This window comes from Crinia signifera, chromosome 1 (assembly GCF_055691185.1).
Source record: "Crinia signifera chromosome 1, ASM5569118v1, whole genome shotgun sequence".
Taxonomy (NCBI): Eukaryota; Metazoa; Chordata; class Amphibia; order Anura; family Myobatrachidae; genus Crinia; species Crinia signifera.
Genome location: NC_139217.1, coordinates 79796545 through 79811492, shown reverse-complemented (window position 1 = coordinate 79811492; position 14948 = coordinate 79796545). Strand labels below are relative to the sequence as shown.

General features: G+C 42.0%; 1 protein-coding gene across 3 annotated transcripts in view; it reads right to left on the bottom strand.

Moving 5' to 3' along the window:
• ATP10D (ATPase phospholipid transporting 10D (putative)) overlaps window positions 1–14948 on the bottom strand; it is a 66588-nt gene that overhangs the window by 3334 nt on the left and 48306 nt on the right. For all 3 annotated transcript variants that reach the window (XM_083167898.1, XM_083167908.1, XM_083167909.1), the window contains 9 exons: window positions 14332–14435; window positions 12667–12793; window positions 11639–11823; window positions 11017–11317; window positions 8735–8811; window positions 5291–5416; window positions 4865–5065; window positions 1623–1703; window positions 844–948 (listed from right to left, as the gene is read on the bottom strand). In XM_083167898.1, coding sequence (XP_083024024.1) covers window positions 844–948; window positions 1623–1703; window positions 4865–5065; window positions 5291–5416; window positions 8735–8811; window positions 11017–11317; window positions 11639–11823; window positions 12667–12793; window positions 14332–14435 — 1307 coding nt within the window. The remainder of the gene's footprint in view (window positions 1–843; window positions 949–1622; window positions 1704–4864; window positions 5066–5290; window positions 5417–8734; window positions 8812–11016; window positions 11318–11638; window positions 11824–12666; window positions 12794–14331; window positions 14436–14948) is intronic.

Sequence of the window (14948 nt, the reverse complement as noted above, 5' to 3'; positions counted from 1 at the left end):
TCAGTTAGAATGCCGAAACTTACTCAGGCTGACTGATGAAACCGGTCAGCCAGGTCAAGGAAATCTGCATCCTATGAAAACAGGGATGACCGGTATCCACTTTGTATTATAGCCTTGGTCATCAACATCTCCCCCCAACGCTACAGTGCATCAATCATGCTCCAGCTAATGGGGACCCGTTCTACACATTCACAGCTCCCAAACGGTCGGACAGTTTTGTAAATGAACCATTTGTTTTGCGTACAAATCCGAAACCGGCTAAAGGTTCTGCAACATTTCCCAAGGCATGTAAATTGAGTAACTGTTCACGGTCTGCTCTCCGTATCATATGGTTACATGAAATCCAGCCAGATGGCTTTGAACATACAAATCTTAATTAGTTTTAGCAATCTTGAGCCAGATGCTCGCCTTATTTAGACATGTTATAGCAAGAGCCACCTCTAGAATAACAAACAAATAAAAAACAAAACAAAACAAAACAAACTTAAAAACTACTGCTTTACATCAAGGAAGTTCAGCAAACTGTCCCCGACCACATCTGTATTTGCAGATGGGGATGATTTTTCATATAACGTTTCAAATGGCGTGGCCCAAACACTACATAAAACTCTTATGCACTGTACCACAGATGAACATGTGCGATCTTCTCAATACAGCTGCCAATGTAGAGAAAGAAGATTTCAAATATTCGTACAAAAAAAAAAAAAAAAAAAAAAAAGGAAATGACAAAAATTTTAAAAACATCCAGAACTCTTCCTGCACAAGACAACGCTTCTACTAACGTGTTCCTGATAGAGCCACTGCCCGGTACACCGCTTTCTTGTCTGTTATGTACAGACTTACCATGCTCTTACTTTCAATTAGTAGATGTAGCAAAATCACAAAGAGTGTTGCTGTTATTATGAAGCTTCCAAAGGAATAGATATCCATTTCAGAGCCAAGATAGGTCTACAAAAGAAGGGAGAATTCTAATTAAACATATAAAAACTAAGAATAGAGTATAGAAGAAGAGACCATTTTGAATAAGAAAAAAATAAAAAAAAAAGACTACAATTTTTACATTACTTGTCTAATATTATAAAAAAAATATATATATATATATATTTATGAAAAGTCAACTTGAAACCAGAAAAATACATTAAAAAAAGAGACACATAAATTACACCTGCAAAAAAGGATAACTGCACTATATTTTGGGTCAGAGATATAAAAATAGAAATAAAATAGAAATAAAAAAAACCCACCAGCAGCATTCTCAATGCTCCGCCCTTGTTTATGTCGCTGTGGATTGAGGTTTGCTGAATTGTCTACATGAAGCTGGATTTGAGGATATCGACAATGACCGCATACTACTAGATGGGGTCCCTGGCTATAGTGTTTATGAAATCGCTCTGTGTGTACGCACTATATCCATCTGTCCCCTGGTGTTCAAGGTAAATCGTGAGTGATATTGGATTGTTCGTAGTGTCGTCCAGTGTGTACCCAGCACTACATTAGCCGTATAATGATCCATGAGGAGTGCACATAAATAGACATGGACAACACCTGTACACTGAACAGCTGTAACATTACAATATCTGACTAGCCTGGGACAAATAGTAGGAGCGGCCTACATTACTTACAAAGTAAGGGATGAAGAAGCAGGCCATACTCTGATAGAAGGCATCCAGTATGGTGACCCAGAATGTGGACGATCGGTAAACCTAGAAAAGGGAAGACAGCACATAAATAAGCAACCTCATGTTACACAGATACATACAAAGGAGGAATACATGGTTTTCCAGAACAGAACTGTATTGGGCATTCTACTAAAATACAGATTTGAAATGCCCTCTCTGGTGCCTGTACTATGTACTGTAATAGCACAATTTGTAGGAGTTTGTATATTTTACCCCTGAAATGACATATCCAGGGAGACAATCCTATGGCTAGAGTCTTTATCGCATATTAATGGCACATACATTTCCTGGCATGAAACGGATTTGGTCCTCACCAGCTATCCATTATCACCATTACATTTATTTTATTGTGGCATCTAATTATTTCCTAATACTGTCCTGTGGTTGGGGTTATGGCATGTATAGTAAGATAATGTAGGTCTCCATGGTGTGGTCAGCACTACCACACACTGGAGGCTTGTATGTCAGAGGAAGATGTATGTATGTATGTATGTATGTATGTATGTATGTATGTATGTATGTATGTATGTATGTATGTATGTATGTATGTAGCACTTATTTGCAACAATGGTGGAAATACCGGATGTATTGGCATTGGTTGGACTACAGGGCTGAATCCATATGTCCGAAGGACGTCATTCACAGACATATCTTCTGTACACACCCGCCCATGCAGTATGTTAAATGTTCTTCTTCAGCTGAATAAACAGATCTCATAGTGTGTACCCATAGTGTAAGATATCAATGTTCAAGAATAGAGATTTAATTGGAAATCTGTTTAATTATACCATCCGAGTTTCACAACCATCCCTTATTCCTCTCCATGTTCTATTCCTATTAGTTTGCTGCAATGCAGCTTCCGCCCAAGCATTCTTTAGCTGCATCCCACATAACCAAGGGATTCACTGAGCTCTTGCCGAGGAAAAAACTAAGCCACTACAGGGCTGTTCTACTTACACATATCCTTACTTCATAACCAACATATAACAATTATCTTGAGATGATGATTGGGGAAACGAAGACCAATAGAGGATCAGCGATCCAGATTCCATAATCCCGGCCAGGATCATGGGATCAGGACCGTCAGGGGATCGTCCCAATACACCGCAGGTACAGTTGGATCTCCTCTCAACTTTGTTCCTTAGGTCGTGGCTCACCATGGCTATCCTATTGTTCTCAGCAGCAATACAATACATAGAACAATACAGTAGGGGATTAGCAGAGTAATCCTATTACTCACTTAATCCTATTAAAGGGCTAAATGAGGAGGGCTCCATCTGTATATGGGCCCTTTAGACAGATAAAAGTCAATATATTGGTTGCAAATGTTAAAGTGCAGATTTGCACCTTAGAATTATACTTGCATATAACCTTTCATGCAAAAGAAGAACCAAAAGGGATGTTTACCTATATGCCATCCCATGTTAATGTAACCACACCAAAGTATATGATCAGCTTCCATTGAGCTGTACTGTAATCTGTGGCAGTAGCAGTCTACACACGGCAATCAAAATGGTTTACAAAGGAATAGTCTAGGTGAGAAATATCAGTAAAAAGAGAACTGCAATAATCAAATGTGGGAGATTGTACAGTGTCTACCACTAACTGCGGGTTGGGGTTTTCCACTTCCAGGCATACAACGTGTTACAGAACAGCACCAGTCACTTCAGCTAGGAGATCAGGTGTGCGTAAATAATTGAAGTGCCCCCTTAGGGGGAAATCTACTAACCAGCACGATCCGCTGTACGAACGGGATCGAACCCAACTAACCATTTTTTTCAGACTAAGAACTCATATTTACAAAACTGCCAAGTTCGCATGAATACATTTTCCGAATTTGGCAGTTTGTGAATGACCCGACCAGTGTTCCCTCTAAAGGTGCCCATACACTGCCTGCGACGTCTCGCAGCAGTGTACGGACACCAGACAGAGTGCGAGCCGCCGGAACCTTCCCGGCGGCAGGGACACATGCGATCCGTTGTGATGGATCGCATGCGTCCCTGCTTCCCGCCCGCCCCAGAACGGGTGGTCGGACGGCCAGCCGGTCCGACCACCTAGTCGGGTCCGATGCGCACGGGACCGCGCATCGGACCCGACTGCATGTCAGGGAGAGGCGATTTGGTTCGATTTAACAGGCCGATTGGTCGCAATCGGCCGAAATCGGACCAAATCACCTCGATGTATGGGGGCCTTAAGCTGTGCGCACAACTCGACGAACGTGCGCACAGACATTACAACAGAGCGCACAAAGCAGCAGTGGTCACTTTTTGCAGTTGTGGACTCAATTAATGTGTGTTTCACCCATTAACTATATTGTGTGCTGTGTTTTGAATGTTTAAAATAATTTTGAAGTAAAGTTAACACAAATGCTGAACGTCATTTTCCAGTTATATATAAGTGACGCACAAAAATTTAAATTTCCTTCCAAAGTTGCACAGCCAAAATCTTTTGCCGCACACAGACTTTGTAAAATTAGAGGGAACATTGGACCCGACCCCGGTTCCTGGCCATCATTAATATTAAATGGGTACGAATGGGGGCATTCATACCCATTCGATCTTAGTAAATTTCCTCCTTAGTTTCCAATTAATAATAATAATAATAATTGTATTTATATTATATATGTATTTATATAGCACTCTTTCTCCAATAGGACTCAAGGCGCTTAACAGATAGAATGAATGTAATACAGTACAGGAAAGCTTTTCATAAACAATAGTTAAGGGACTGAAGGAAACGCTTGAGTAAATAGGAAGGTCTTGAGTCTGTTTTTGAAGCATTCTAGAGTGGGGGTCTCTTGAACTGTGCGGGGAAGTGAGTTCCATAAAGTCAGAGCTGAATTAGACAAAGGTGTTAGTTATGGTAATGTAAAATTACTGTAATTACACTTTTTAATAAAGCAACTCATCAGTCACAATCTACATCTCATTCCTGGGCAATGTTTTGTTATATTGCAGGTTGTTATAGTGTTACTGTGAAATTACGCTGGGAATGAGAAAGAACAGAATCTCAGCATGGTTTGGAAGCCTCACTGACAAGATGCTGTATAATGTAAGCTCACACACTTCCAGCAGGGTAATAATGTAACAAGCCTTGGAGAGGCTGCCCGTCACACTGTAAAAGCAAGCATTAGGTACTGCAGAATCCAATAGGATTATTACAGGGCAACGAGTTGCTGGTCTTACCTCTGATGTCTGCCCAGATTTGTACAGCTCTGGAAGCATAAGGAGAGTGTCTGCAGACACATCTTTATCAAGAACCCCATAGATGATAGGTGGCACGGATGTAAAAACCAGATTGAACAAAATTAACATCCAAAAATCTGTCATAGAAGTTCCTGAGAATCCGCAGAAGAACTGGTACCAGAACAGGAGGGTAACAAACATCTGGAGGGAGGAGACGACAAAACCAGTGCATGGATTCCTTTTATTTTACAATGACCGCAGTTAATTAGCTTACTATATTATCATCAATTTATATGGCGCCACAAGGGATCCGCAGCACCAGATTACATTAACTGTATATATTTTAAATATGTACTAGATTCAATTAACGAAGCAATTTACATAATATGTGGCCTTGCCTGCTGGGGAATACCATTTTTCACCTACCACATTCTTATAGAAAAAGTAGAGTATCATGTTGGCAAGTCGGGTGTAACACCAGTGACCATGGACAAGCAGCAGCTTCCTCAGATGCTTGAAGTGGGATACGGCAAAGTCGCTGGACATTACTGCCTGCAATGCAAAGGGTACAATGTGTTGGAACCTCTGTCTTCAGTGTATCTAATAAGGACTACACCAAGCCTGGTCAACCTGCAGATCTACATCTGCTGTGAAACTACATATCCCAGCATGCCCTGCCGCAGTTTTACCTTTCCCTAATAGCAAAATTGTGGCAGGGAGTGCTGGGACATTAACTGCACTACAGGGCTCTCAATCAGACACACAGTGAAACGTAAGCCTGCATCCGAAGCATATCTTCAGTATACTGTGCATTCATTTGAAAACACAGGTTCTGCAACTTTATGCATTACAGTCACAAGTACACGCCCACAAGAAGAGGCAGAACTCGGGCGTGCTCACAGAGATCAGTGACGGAATCTGAACGCAGTTGCGGCTAACCAGCGCTGGACGTTAGCGTGATTATGCACCTTGCACAGGATAGTTGCAAGCATGCACTGATCATGATGACTAGTAGGAACTAGTAGGAAATTTAACTCTCTCTGCACATGTTACATCTGCCCCACTTGCAGTGCACATGGTTTTGCCCATTTTGAGAACAAATTTGTACTGCGATCAGATCTGAATAAGGGCCTAAAACCGATGCAGTCCGATACGTTCTTTCTACCCATATAACTGTCAAACTGCTTTTATTCAATATCTATTGATTCAGATAAACCTCTACCTCCTCTGTTATTGAGGTGTATTCCCCTCCCCTCATCCAACACCTATTGGCATTCACCTCATCCTGGTTCTCTTATATTTCCAGGTTGGGCCACTTGGCGGCATTTAAACTTATGCATTTATTCCTTACAATCCCATCCTCTGTTAACCAAAATGATTTAGATACTGTACATGCAGATCTATTCTTATTGGCTATGTGTGCAACGCCCATCCCAGAATGATGTTACCACGAAAAATGTGATGGCTTGGCTCTCCCTTGTATCGGGAAGCATGTTTCATAGCTTAGCTTAAAAATGTGTTTGCTGGGTCTTCTGCCCCTTGCTGGGTATCTATTAAAAAATTGCCTAGCTGACCCTCTGGAAGATCTCCCCTGCGTGACTGGCGTTCCCGACACATACATATATATACGTCCCAGGGACAAGTTAACTTACCAAATTCCTGGTTGGAAGACCTATTGAATGGTACTGCTCTACTCCCCCCCCCCCCCCCCCCCCCCCTCTCAACTACAAGAACGCTATTCACTCCCCCATTCAGATCTCTTTCATTTTTTCATATTCATCAGTGGTGTTCGAGATTGTCCTGGTCCTGTGGGCCACCTTGTCCTCTTGCTCCTGCTGTAACTACCAGTATATTGAAGTTTGGTACAAACGGCGAGAGGTGTATGACCTGGCTCATCTAGATATATACAAGCTGCTCGCAGACATACAGTTCTGTGAGGATAGAGGCGCCTGGACCAAAGATCTTACAATAGATCAAATGAATGTGGGATCTCATCAGCCGGCTCATTAATAGGATTTAGCTGCTTTTCTCAAAATCTAACCATTCCCATTGGCAGCTCCATGCACTACACTTCATAGAAGCTCTATTTAGAAAGCTTAGCAATTATGGAAAATATGGGGTCTTCAAAGACAAACTGCGCTCTGTGGGTAAATAAGTGATGTCACTGCGTATGTTACTGATGTGGAAAAGACGACATTTTCTGGTAACAATAATACTGGTCCCTCTTGATGTGGTGTCCTTGTTACTGCCGGTCATAGGACAGGACAAGTCATACAAAGCTATCTGAAGATAAACAATAACGGCCTTGTGGATACATTCGGGCATTTTCACATTGGCAGATGGGACGGGGATTTTCAATTCATAATAACAAACGTATGTGGAAGTAACAAGCCCCTTGTTCACAGAGCACAAGAGCGATGACTCTCTGGATATTGCAGTTTCATATGTCAGAGCGCCATCTAGAGGCTGTATTGTTAACTGATAGACGTTAATAAATACTTCAGGAATTCTAAGTGGCTGTTGAAAAGGTTCTGACCATACCAATTTCACCCCATTATTGGATACACATGATGGCCTTCCAGCTTGCGCTAAATTAGAACTACAACCCATTAAGGACCTTAGTCTAGTCCACACGCAGCGCTGCAAATTCCACAGCACTGCATGTGATTTTAAACGCCGCTCGTACAGCCGCCCACCCCAGTGGCGTAGCTAAGTTTTGGGCGCCCCCCCCGCCGTTAGTGGGGGGCACCCCCCCGCCAGGCACACCCCCCCAATCCCCCGCAGCCTTACCTATCGCGCTGCTCCCGGCGGCTCCGTTAAGGACCACCACAAAATGGCCGCCCCCATACAGCAGACAGTTTCAGAGAACAGTGTGCTATATGGGGGCGGCCATTTTGTGGTGGTCCTCAGCAGAAGAACGGAGCCGACGGGACCAGCGAGATAGGCAAGTCTGCGGGGATTGGGGGGGGGGGGGTGTAACTATAGCACTGCAGCCCCCATATGCACAGCGCCCCCCCCCCCCCCACGGTGGCTGCGGTGCTATAGTTACGCCGCTGGCCCACCCCCCTCGTTGGCCGCATTGCTGCAAATTGATGTTTTACATTGGGCAATTTACAATGGGCTGACAAATCCTCTATATGCAAATGTGTTGTATACTGTATGTGCCTAACCTTATATTCAGGATATAATTTCCACAAATCTAATCTCCTGCTCATTATACACTGATTAAAAACCTACTTTATCTATTCTCATTTTAATGACTGATTAGGGGAGCATGTATCAAAGCTCTAAGAAAGATAAAATACCAACCAATCAGCTCCTAGCTGCCACGTTACAGGCTGTGTTTGTAGCTGATTGGTTAATAGTTTACCTCTATCCACTTTATCACTCTGCAAGCTTTGCTACATATGCGCCAGTATAAAAAAAATCAGGTTTTCCCTGGGTAACCTACAATACTGGGCTTAGAATGGTTAGAGAATATTTAGTACTTAGGATTTATTTTACATTTAACCCATGGAGTGCCACAACATCTGTGAGAAATGTGCAAAATATCCACTAAAAATTCCAGTGCCGCTCACATTTGTTATATGAATTTCAAATGAAAAATGTGTAAAAAATAGATTATATTTCCTATATAAAAAGGTAAACATTACAGCTCATTATGAGGAGTAAAAATGTCTGCTTGGCAATTTTCACACCTATGTTGACAAATTCACTTGGCTCACAAAGGGTTAATAAACATGTTTATCGAGGCAATGGCTATTTATGACGTTGTCTGCTGAGATGAGACGGCAGAAGAAAGGGCTGCTGCTTCCATCTCATTTTGTTTAAAGGGTCATTTAACCAGAGTCAGTTTTAGTTAAATAGTACCTGCATGCCCTCCTGGCCAGAAATGCCCACGCCAACATCAGCCACTTGGATCATGCTCACATCATTGGCTCCATCACCTTGCAACATGGAAAAAAATATACATATAAAAAAAATAAGAATATAATGTAATAGTAGAGTGATTATTCACAGATGTGTCCTTAGTAAAGGCCCTGCTACAGTACCATCCAATCAGCTTCAGACGGTCACTTCAGTGCCTGTAAAATGATAGACAGATGCTGACTGGCTGGTACTTGCCTGATTCAGACCTGTTCGCTAGGCTGCATATACTCACAGCCTAGCTAACAGCGCCCCCCTGCTCCAGCGCCCTGTCCGCCCCATCTGGAGTGAACGGCTCAGCAAATGTAAATGCGCAAACCCCCCACCATCGGACAAGAGGCCGAACTTGGACCAGAACAAATGGGTCAGAATCGGACCCTTTATCTTTCTACTAGCCTTTCAGTACCTCATCCACATCCTCCTACTAACAGATTATATATATATATATATATATATATATATATATATATATATATATATATATATATATATATATATATATATATATATATATATATATATATATATATAGAGAGAGTATGGAAGTGGTGGCACTCGGAGGACTTGAAATAAATGACGAGGGACAACCAAGTGTCAAGCGACGTTTCGGTCTATTTATTTCAGACCTTTTTCAAGCTCATGCAGAACATACAATGGTGACTTATCTAAATAACCTTCACCAACAACTCGTGCAGCGGGCGCCAGCTCTCCCCCGTAGGTCCGTTGCAAGTGACGTCACCAGTTGGCGGCGCACACCCGTCGGTGTGTCTGGAACCCGTGGGGTGTTGCTGGGCAACCCTACAATCATATATGTACAACAAACATGAAACCCACAAATGTGAAAGATATGTACAATACAGCACTAATGTCAACCCAAGTAACATGCAAGAACACTCCAATGAGCTTCCCTGATAGAAAACAGTGGAAGTAAGTTAGAACATCGACAGCGTAGTACATAAACAAATACATTGAAGAACCGGCTATATGTGCTCAGGTTCTTCAATGTATTTGTTTATGTACTACGCTGTCGATGTTCTAACTTACTTCCACTGTTTTCTATCAGGGAAGCTCATTGGAGTGTTCTTGCATGTTACTTGGGTTGACATTAGTGCTGTATTGTACATATCTTTCACATTTGTGGGTTTCATGTTTGTTGTACATATATGATTGTAGGGTTGCCCAGCAACACCCCACGGGTTCCAGACACACCGACGGGTGTGCGCCGCCAACTGGTGACGTCACTTGCAACGGACCTACGGGGGAGAGCTGGCACCCGCTGCACGAGTTGTTGGTGAAGGTTATTTAGGTAAGTCACCATTGTATGTTCTGCATGAGCTTGAAAAAGGTCTGAAATAAATAGACCGAAACGTCGCTTGACACTTGGTTGTCCCTCGTCATTTATTTCAAGTCCTCCGAGTGCCACCACTTCCATACTCATATATATATATATATATATATATATATATATATATATATATATATATATATATATATATATATATATATATATATATATATATATATATATATATATATATATATATATATATATATATATATATATGATTGGCGGCACTCGGACGACGACTTGAAATGACTGGAGACCACACAGGTTCAAGATCTTTCGAGATTTAATCTAGTCATCAGGATTAAATCTCGAAAGATCTTGAACCTGTGTGGTCTCCAGTCATTTCAAGTCGTCCGAGTGCCGCCAATCTTTCAGTTATATTTGCCAACCCAGTCGGGCTAGTGCTTGGGAAGGCACCGGGCGATAGATAGATATACACACACACAAAGAACTGAAACGTTGCAGAACACTGTTTCTTATGATCATTATTCAAGTGCCGCACCCTCTCTGGCGGCAGGCATCAGTCTACCTGCGTTTCCAGAAGAACGCCCAACGTTTTCATGGGGAGGCACATAAAACACTGGGCATTCCCCTGCTCCTTCCCCTACCCATGCGAACACCTCCGCCACTGATAGTTGCTGAAGGCGTTTACTCCGCTGCGCTAATATGCGGGGTACCGATCCAACGTAAATCACCCCCAAACTACCAGACAGAAATCTCCCGTCACTTTTTAAACACAGCCAGTAACAAGGCAGTTAGGAACGGCCAAGGTGCCATTTACAAATTACCTTATTTTTAACCTTTGTTAGAAAACCAATCAATCAGACTAAACAACAATATAAACACCATAGTTGCAAAAATAGCCGATTATACTAACCAATGGCTAGGGTCAGTACTCGCATGTTACAACGGACCAGCTTGACCACTTGGCTCTTCTGTATTGGGGTAGCCCTGCAGCATATGACCGCTCTGCAGTGCTCTGCGAGGTGCAGGAACTGTTTCTGCAAAGCTTCGTGCAGTGCAAATTCTAGACTCTTCCCATCTATTATTAAAGCATAGTGCAGCTTTTCCTCCTCGCAACAGGAATTCTTTGCTCCCTTTTTCCAAGGACTATTTGTCAAAATGTTTCTCTCAATTTCATCAATAGCATGATTCATGAAAACCTGGCATGTAGTTTCCTGAGAGAAAACAGAAAGAATTAATAAATGTGCAGAGCGAAGTTACACACATCACATGGGGCCAAAAGACATCTAAAAAGGAGGATTTGCTGTTTGACAAATGATCTAACACACACGCACGCACACGCACGCGCACTCACACGTACTCACACGTACTCACACGCACTCACACGCACTCTGATTCTGTGCTGTTGGCAGGACAACTTCATTCACTCCTTCACAATAATGGTAGGATTGTCTGTAAAGGCTGGCCGGACAATTCATTTATTCTAGAGTGTTCTCCTTATCAGAGAGCATTGGTAGAAACGCTCGTCCACTCACATCGTTCTGCCTGCTTAGGGTGAAGATCTTGTCACTGTGTTCCAGCAGCTTGCAAGCATACGCAATATTTACAGCAGTCTCTTCCTTGTCGCCAGTCAGCATCCAGATCTTAATACCGGCTTTTCTTAAGGACTCTATTGTCTCCGGAACACCTTCCTGCAGGCGGTCCTCTATCCCAGTGGCCCCTGACAGAAGAGGTTCGTAAGCACAGCTCAAGTTCAAAGGAAATTACAAACCTTAACAGAAGCCTATGACTACATGTATGCATCATACACAGATGCTCAAAAATGTTACCCTTAATTTCCAGTTTTTATTGAAATTTCTGAAATTTAATGTGTCGGTGTAGTCTGAAATTAAAAGGACAGAACAGAAAGAAGTAGAGAAAGAAAATAACTCTTGCCTCTGCCGTTGACCAGCGTCCTTTTTAATTACCATTTTTTTGATACTACATTTTGAAATAGGATAGAATCCCTTCATTTGTAATTAATGTCCTATGCTCTGTAGGACCAATTGTATTGTACTGGATTTTTTTTTTTTAAAGCTTTGTTGTTTTATTAGGTACTTGTGTAGTTTCACGGCGGCAGGCTACGATAAGTTTAGCGTAGGCTAAGCTACGTTGTCAGCGTAGCCCAACGGCTGCCTAGCGTAGTCAGCGTAGAGACTGCCCCACCTGCAGTGCACATGATTTTGCCCATTGTGAGAAAAAATGTGTACTGCAATCAGATCTGAATAAGGGCCAATGTGCCCAAATCTCTGGCATCTCATTAACAGTGCTAGTGGCACTTATACAGCACGGGCTTTGGATGTAGTGAAGGGATTTGACTTAACTGATGGCAGTGAGTAGTTGGAGGCCTGTTACCACCTGCATAAAGAACACTATGAATACACTGCCGGATGTCACAGCTCTGGGTGCAGGGTGGGGAGTGTAGGGCACTGAAGAACCGGCACCATTTCTAGATATGCCATTATAACACTGCATAAGGCCCTTGGTGTAAAAACAAAGGTATTACTACTAAAAACAAACTTACCAAGCAGAGTTAAATTGGTTTCCAGTCTAAGAGCGGAGTTGTACAAGAGCTCATCTCTGTGATCAATACTGGTTTCTGCTAAAAAGTGGGACTGCAGCCAGTCTGCATACTCCAAGTCTGTCATTACCTGCAGGCAGGATGCAAGAGTTACTTTATATTAAACAATTCATTTGAATCTAGGACATACATACAGTAATCTTTCATACAGACTAACTCTTTGTACTAATTATACAACATAAAATAACTTCTATCAGAACTTTAGCGATTAATAGCTTTCCATTTATTTTAGCCTCATTTTAGATACTACTTAAGAAATGATCTAATCTCGTTAACGATTTCCTCAGAACTCCTGGACAAACTATTTGGTGTCAAATAGTGATCGATTGTACAAACAATTGCACATGGACGATCAATCTTTAAAGATGGTGGAGAGGAGTGGGATCCAGTCATTCAGCTTTACCAAATCGTTTGTGGTACACATCGCTAACAATGGTCTATGATCTTTCTGCATGCAGGTAAGATCATGGCTCTCTATCAACATCCGGCGGGTACGCGAATCGTCATCTATATTGTTCATACACATGGAACAATTTGAGCGATTGGATGTTCCAATCGGTTGGGAACGCCCAGATCTTTTGCCAAATCCGTGTCTACACACCTTAAACCTATAGATCTTTGGCATTGGAGTCAAAATTGTTTGTAACAACTGATCCTCAAGTGGTGATACAGAGAGAAGGAGAAAAAAGAATATATACTTGACCAATCCTTAGCAGTGTTGGGCTAGTGCAGAGCAGCATGCCGTCAGAAACTATGGGGAAAGGTGTATCTAGGAACTTACTCGGTATACCAAGAGTTCCCCCTAAAGCTTCAGCAGTGGCCCCTAGTCATCAGTGACCCTAGTATGTATATTATTACATATATATTACACACTGGGGCGTGGCCTAGAGTAGCATGTGTCTGCCTGCTTTCCCACCTAAAGTCCTATTTAATCATCCGTTACGGAAGCAGCACTCCATTCTGCTAGGTTACAAGGATCGGGTAACCGCTCCGACATCTCCTGTAGCAACCGGTGGAGTTTTTCTCCTGTTGCCGTCTACCGGAGGCCCAGTATTCTCCTTAGCAAGGCCATTCAGCGTGGTGTTCTGAGCTGAATCGGCTGCTACGGGCACTGTACAGAATGGGTGTTCCCTCTTATTGATTGCCTGGCCCAGCTGTGGAGATCTACTGAGTGCCTGGCTGCACAGTCTAGTGCTCAGGAACCGGTCCTTCATGGCAACCAGTATCCTCCAAAGGCAACAGCACACTGGATGAAACTGGCTCTCCCGCCAGAAAACGGACATGCTCTCTTGAATAAAGACTGATATTTGTATGCCTGTGTGTAATAAATATAAAATGTTATTGCGCACAGGCATACACTTTTTCAATATTATTAATCACTAGCGATAAAATTATTTAGAATAATCCAGTATTAGTTCCTGGGATAATTCCCCATGAAGCACTGGTGCTGGCACTGTTATCTGTGTGACCTATTACCTTCAGTATTACTAGGCCGAGCTAGACAATAGTCTGTCCATTAGCTCAGATAATCTGGAGGCATGGTTGGCTGTTGTTCAGGGCGCTTTGTGATATATATGCATATATCAGTGTCAGAGAACCAGGGGTTACCTTCTTGGCAATACACAGAGTGCGGAGTCCACCTTTAGCATATTTATCTAAATGTTTCTGTGTCAACATCCGAATATCTGTCTGTAGCATTTCTGTCTTGTTATCTGAAAATATGAAGTATGGTTATTCTATACAAAATCTTTTATGTACATATCTCAACATTTAAACAGTGTCGTTTGCCAGATTATTTGTGATGCTGATTTAAGTATAAACTATGCACACACAATCCAAGGACATAGCAATGACTTAATATATAAGTTGCGAATGGAATACTTAAGAGCACATTTAAAATAGCTGCCACCAATAAAATGTAAGATTCTAAACAAATATTTAGGCCTAATTTACATGTGAGGAATAGCGCATTCAAATGCCAAACTCAATATTGTATAGTGTATTTGTAAGCACACTGTATGTATTCACTGTGACTTCGGTTATATACGGTTATACCGATCAGATCTGAAATAACTGAAAAAAATAAAACAACAACAAAAAGCCCACTTAGGTTAATTGGCTTCATAAAAAAATTGACTAACATTAATGATAAATCAATATTAATGATAAGCAATACAGAGTAGCTGAAAGAAACCCACGCAAGTATTGGAGAATATACAAACTCT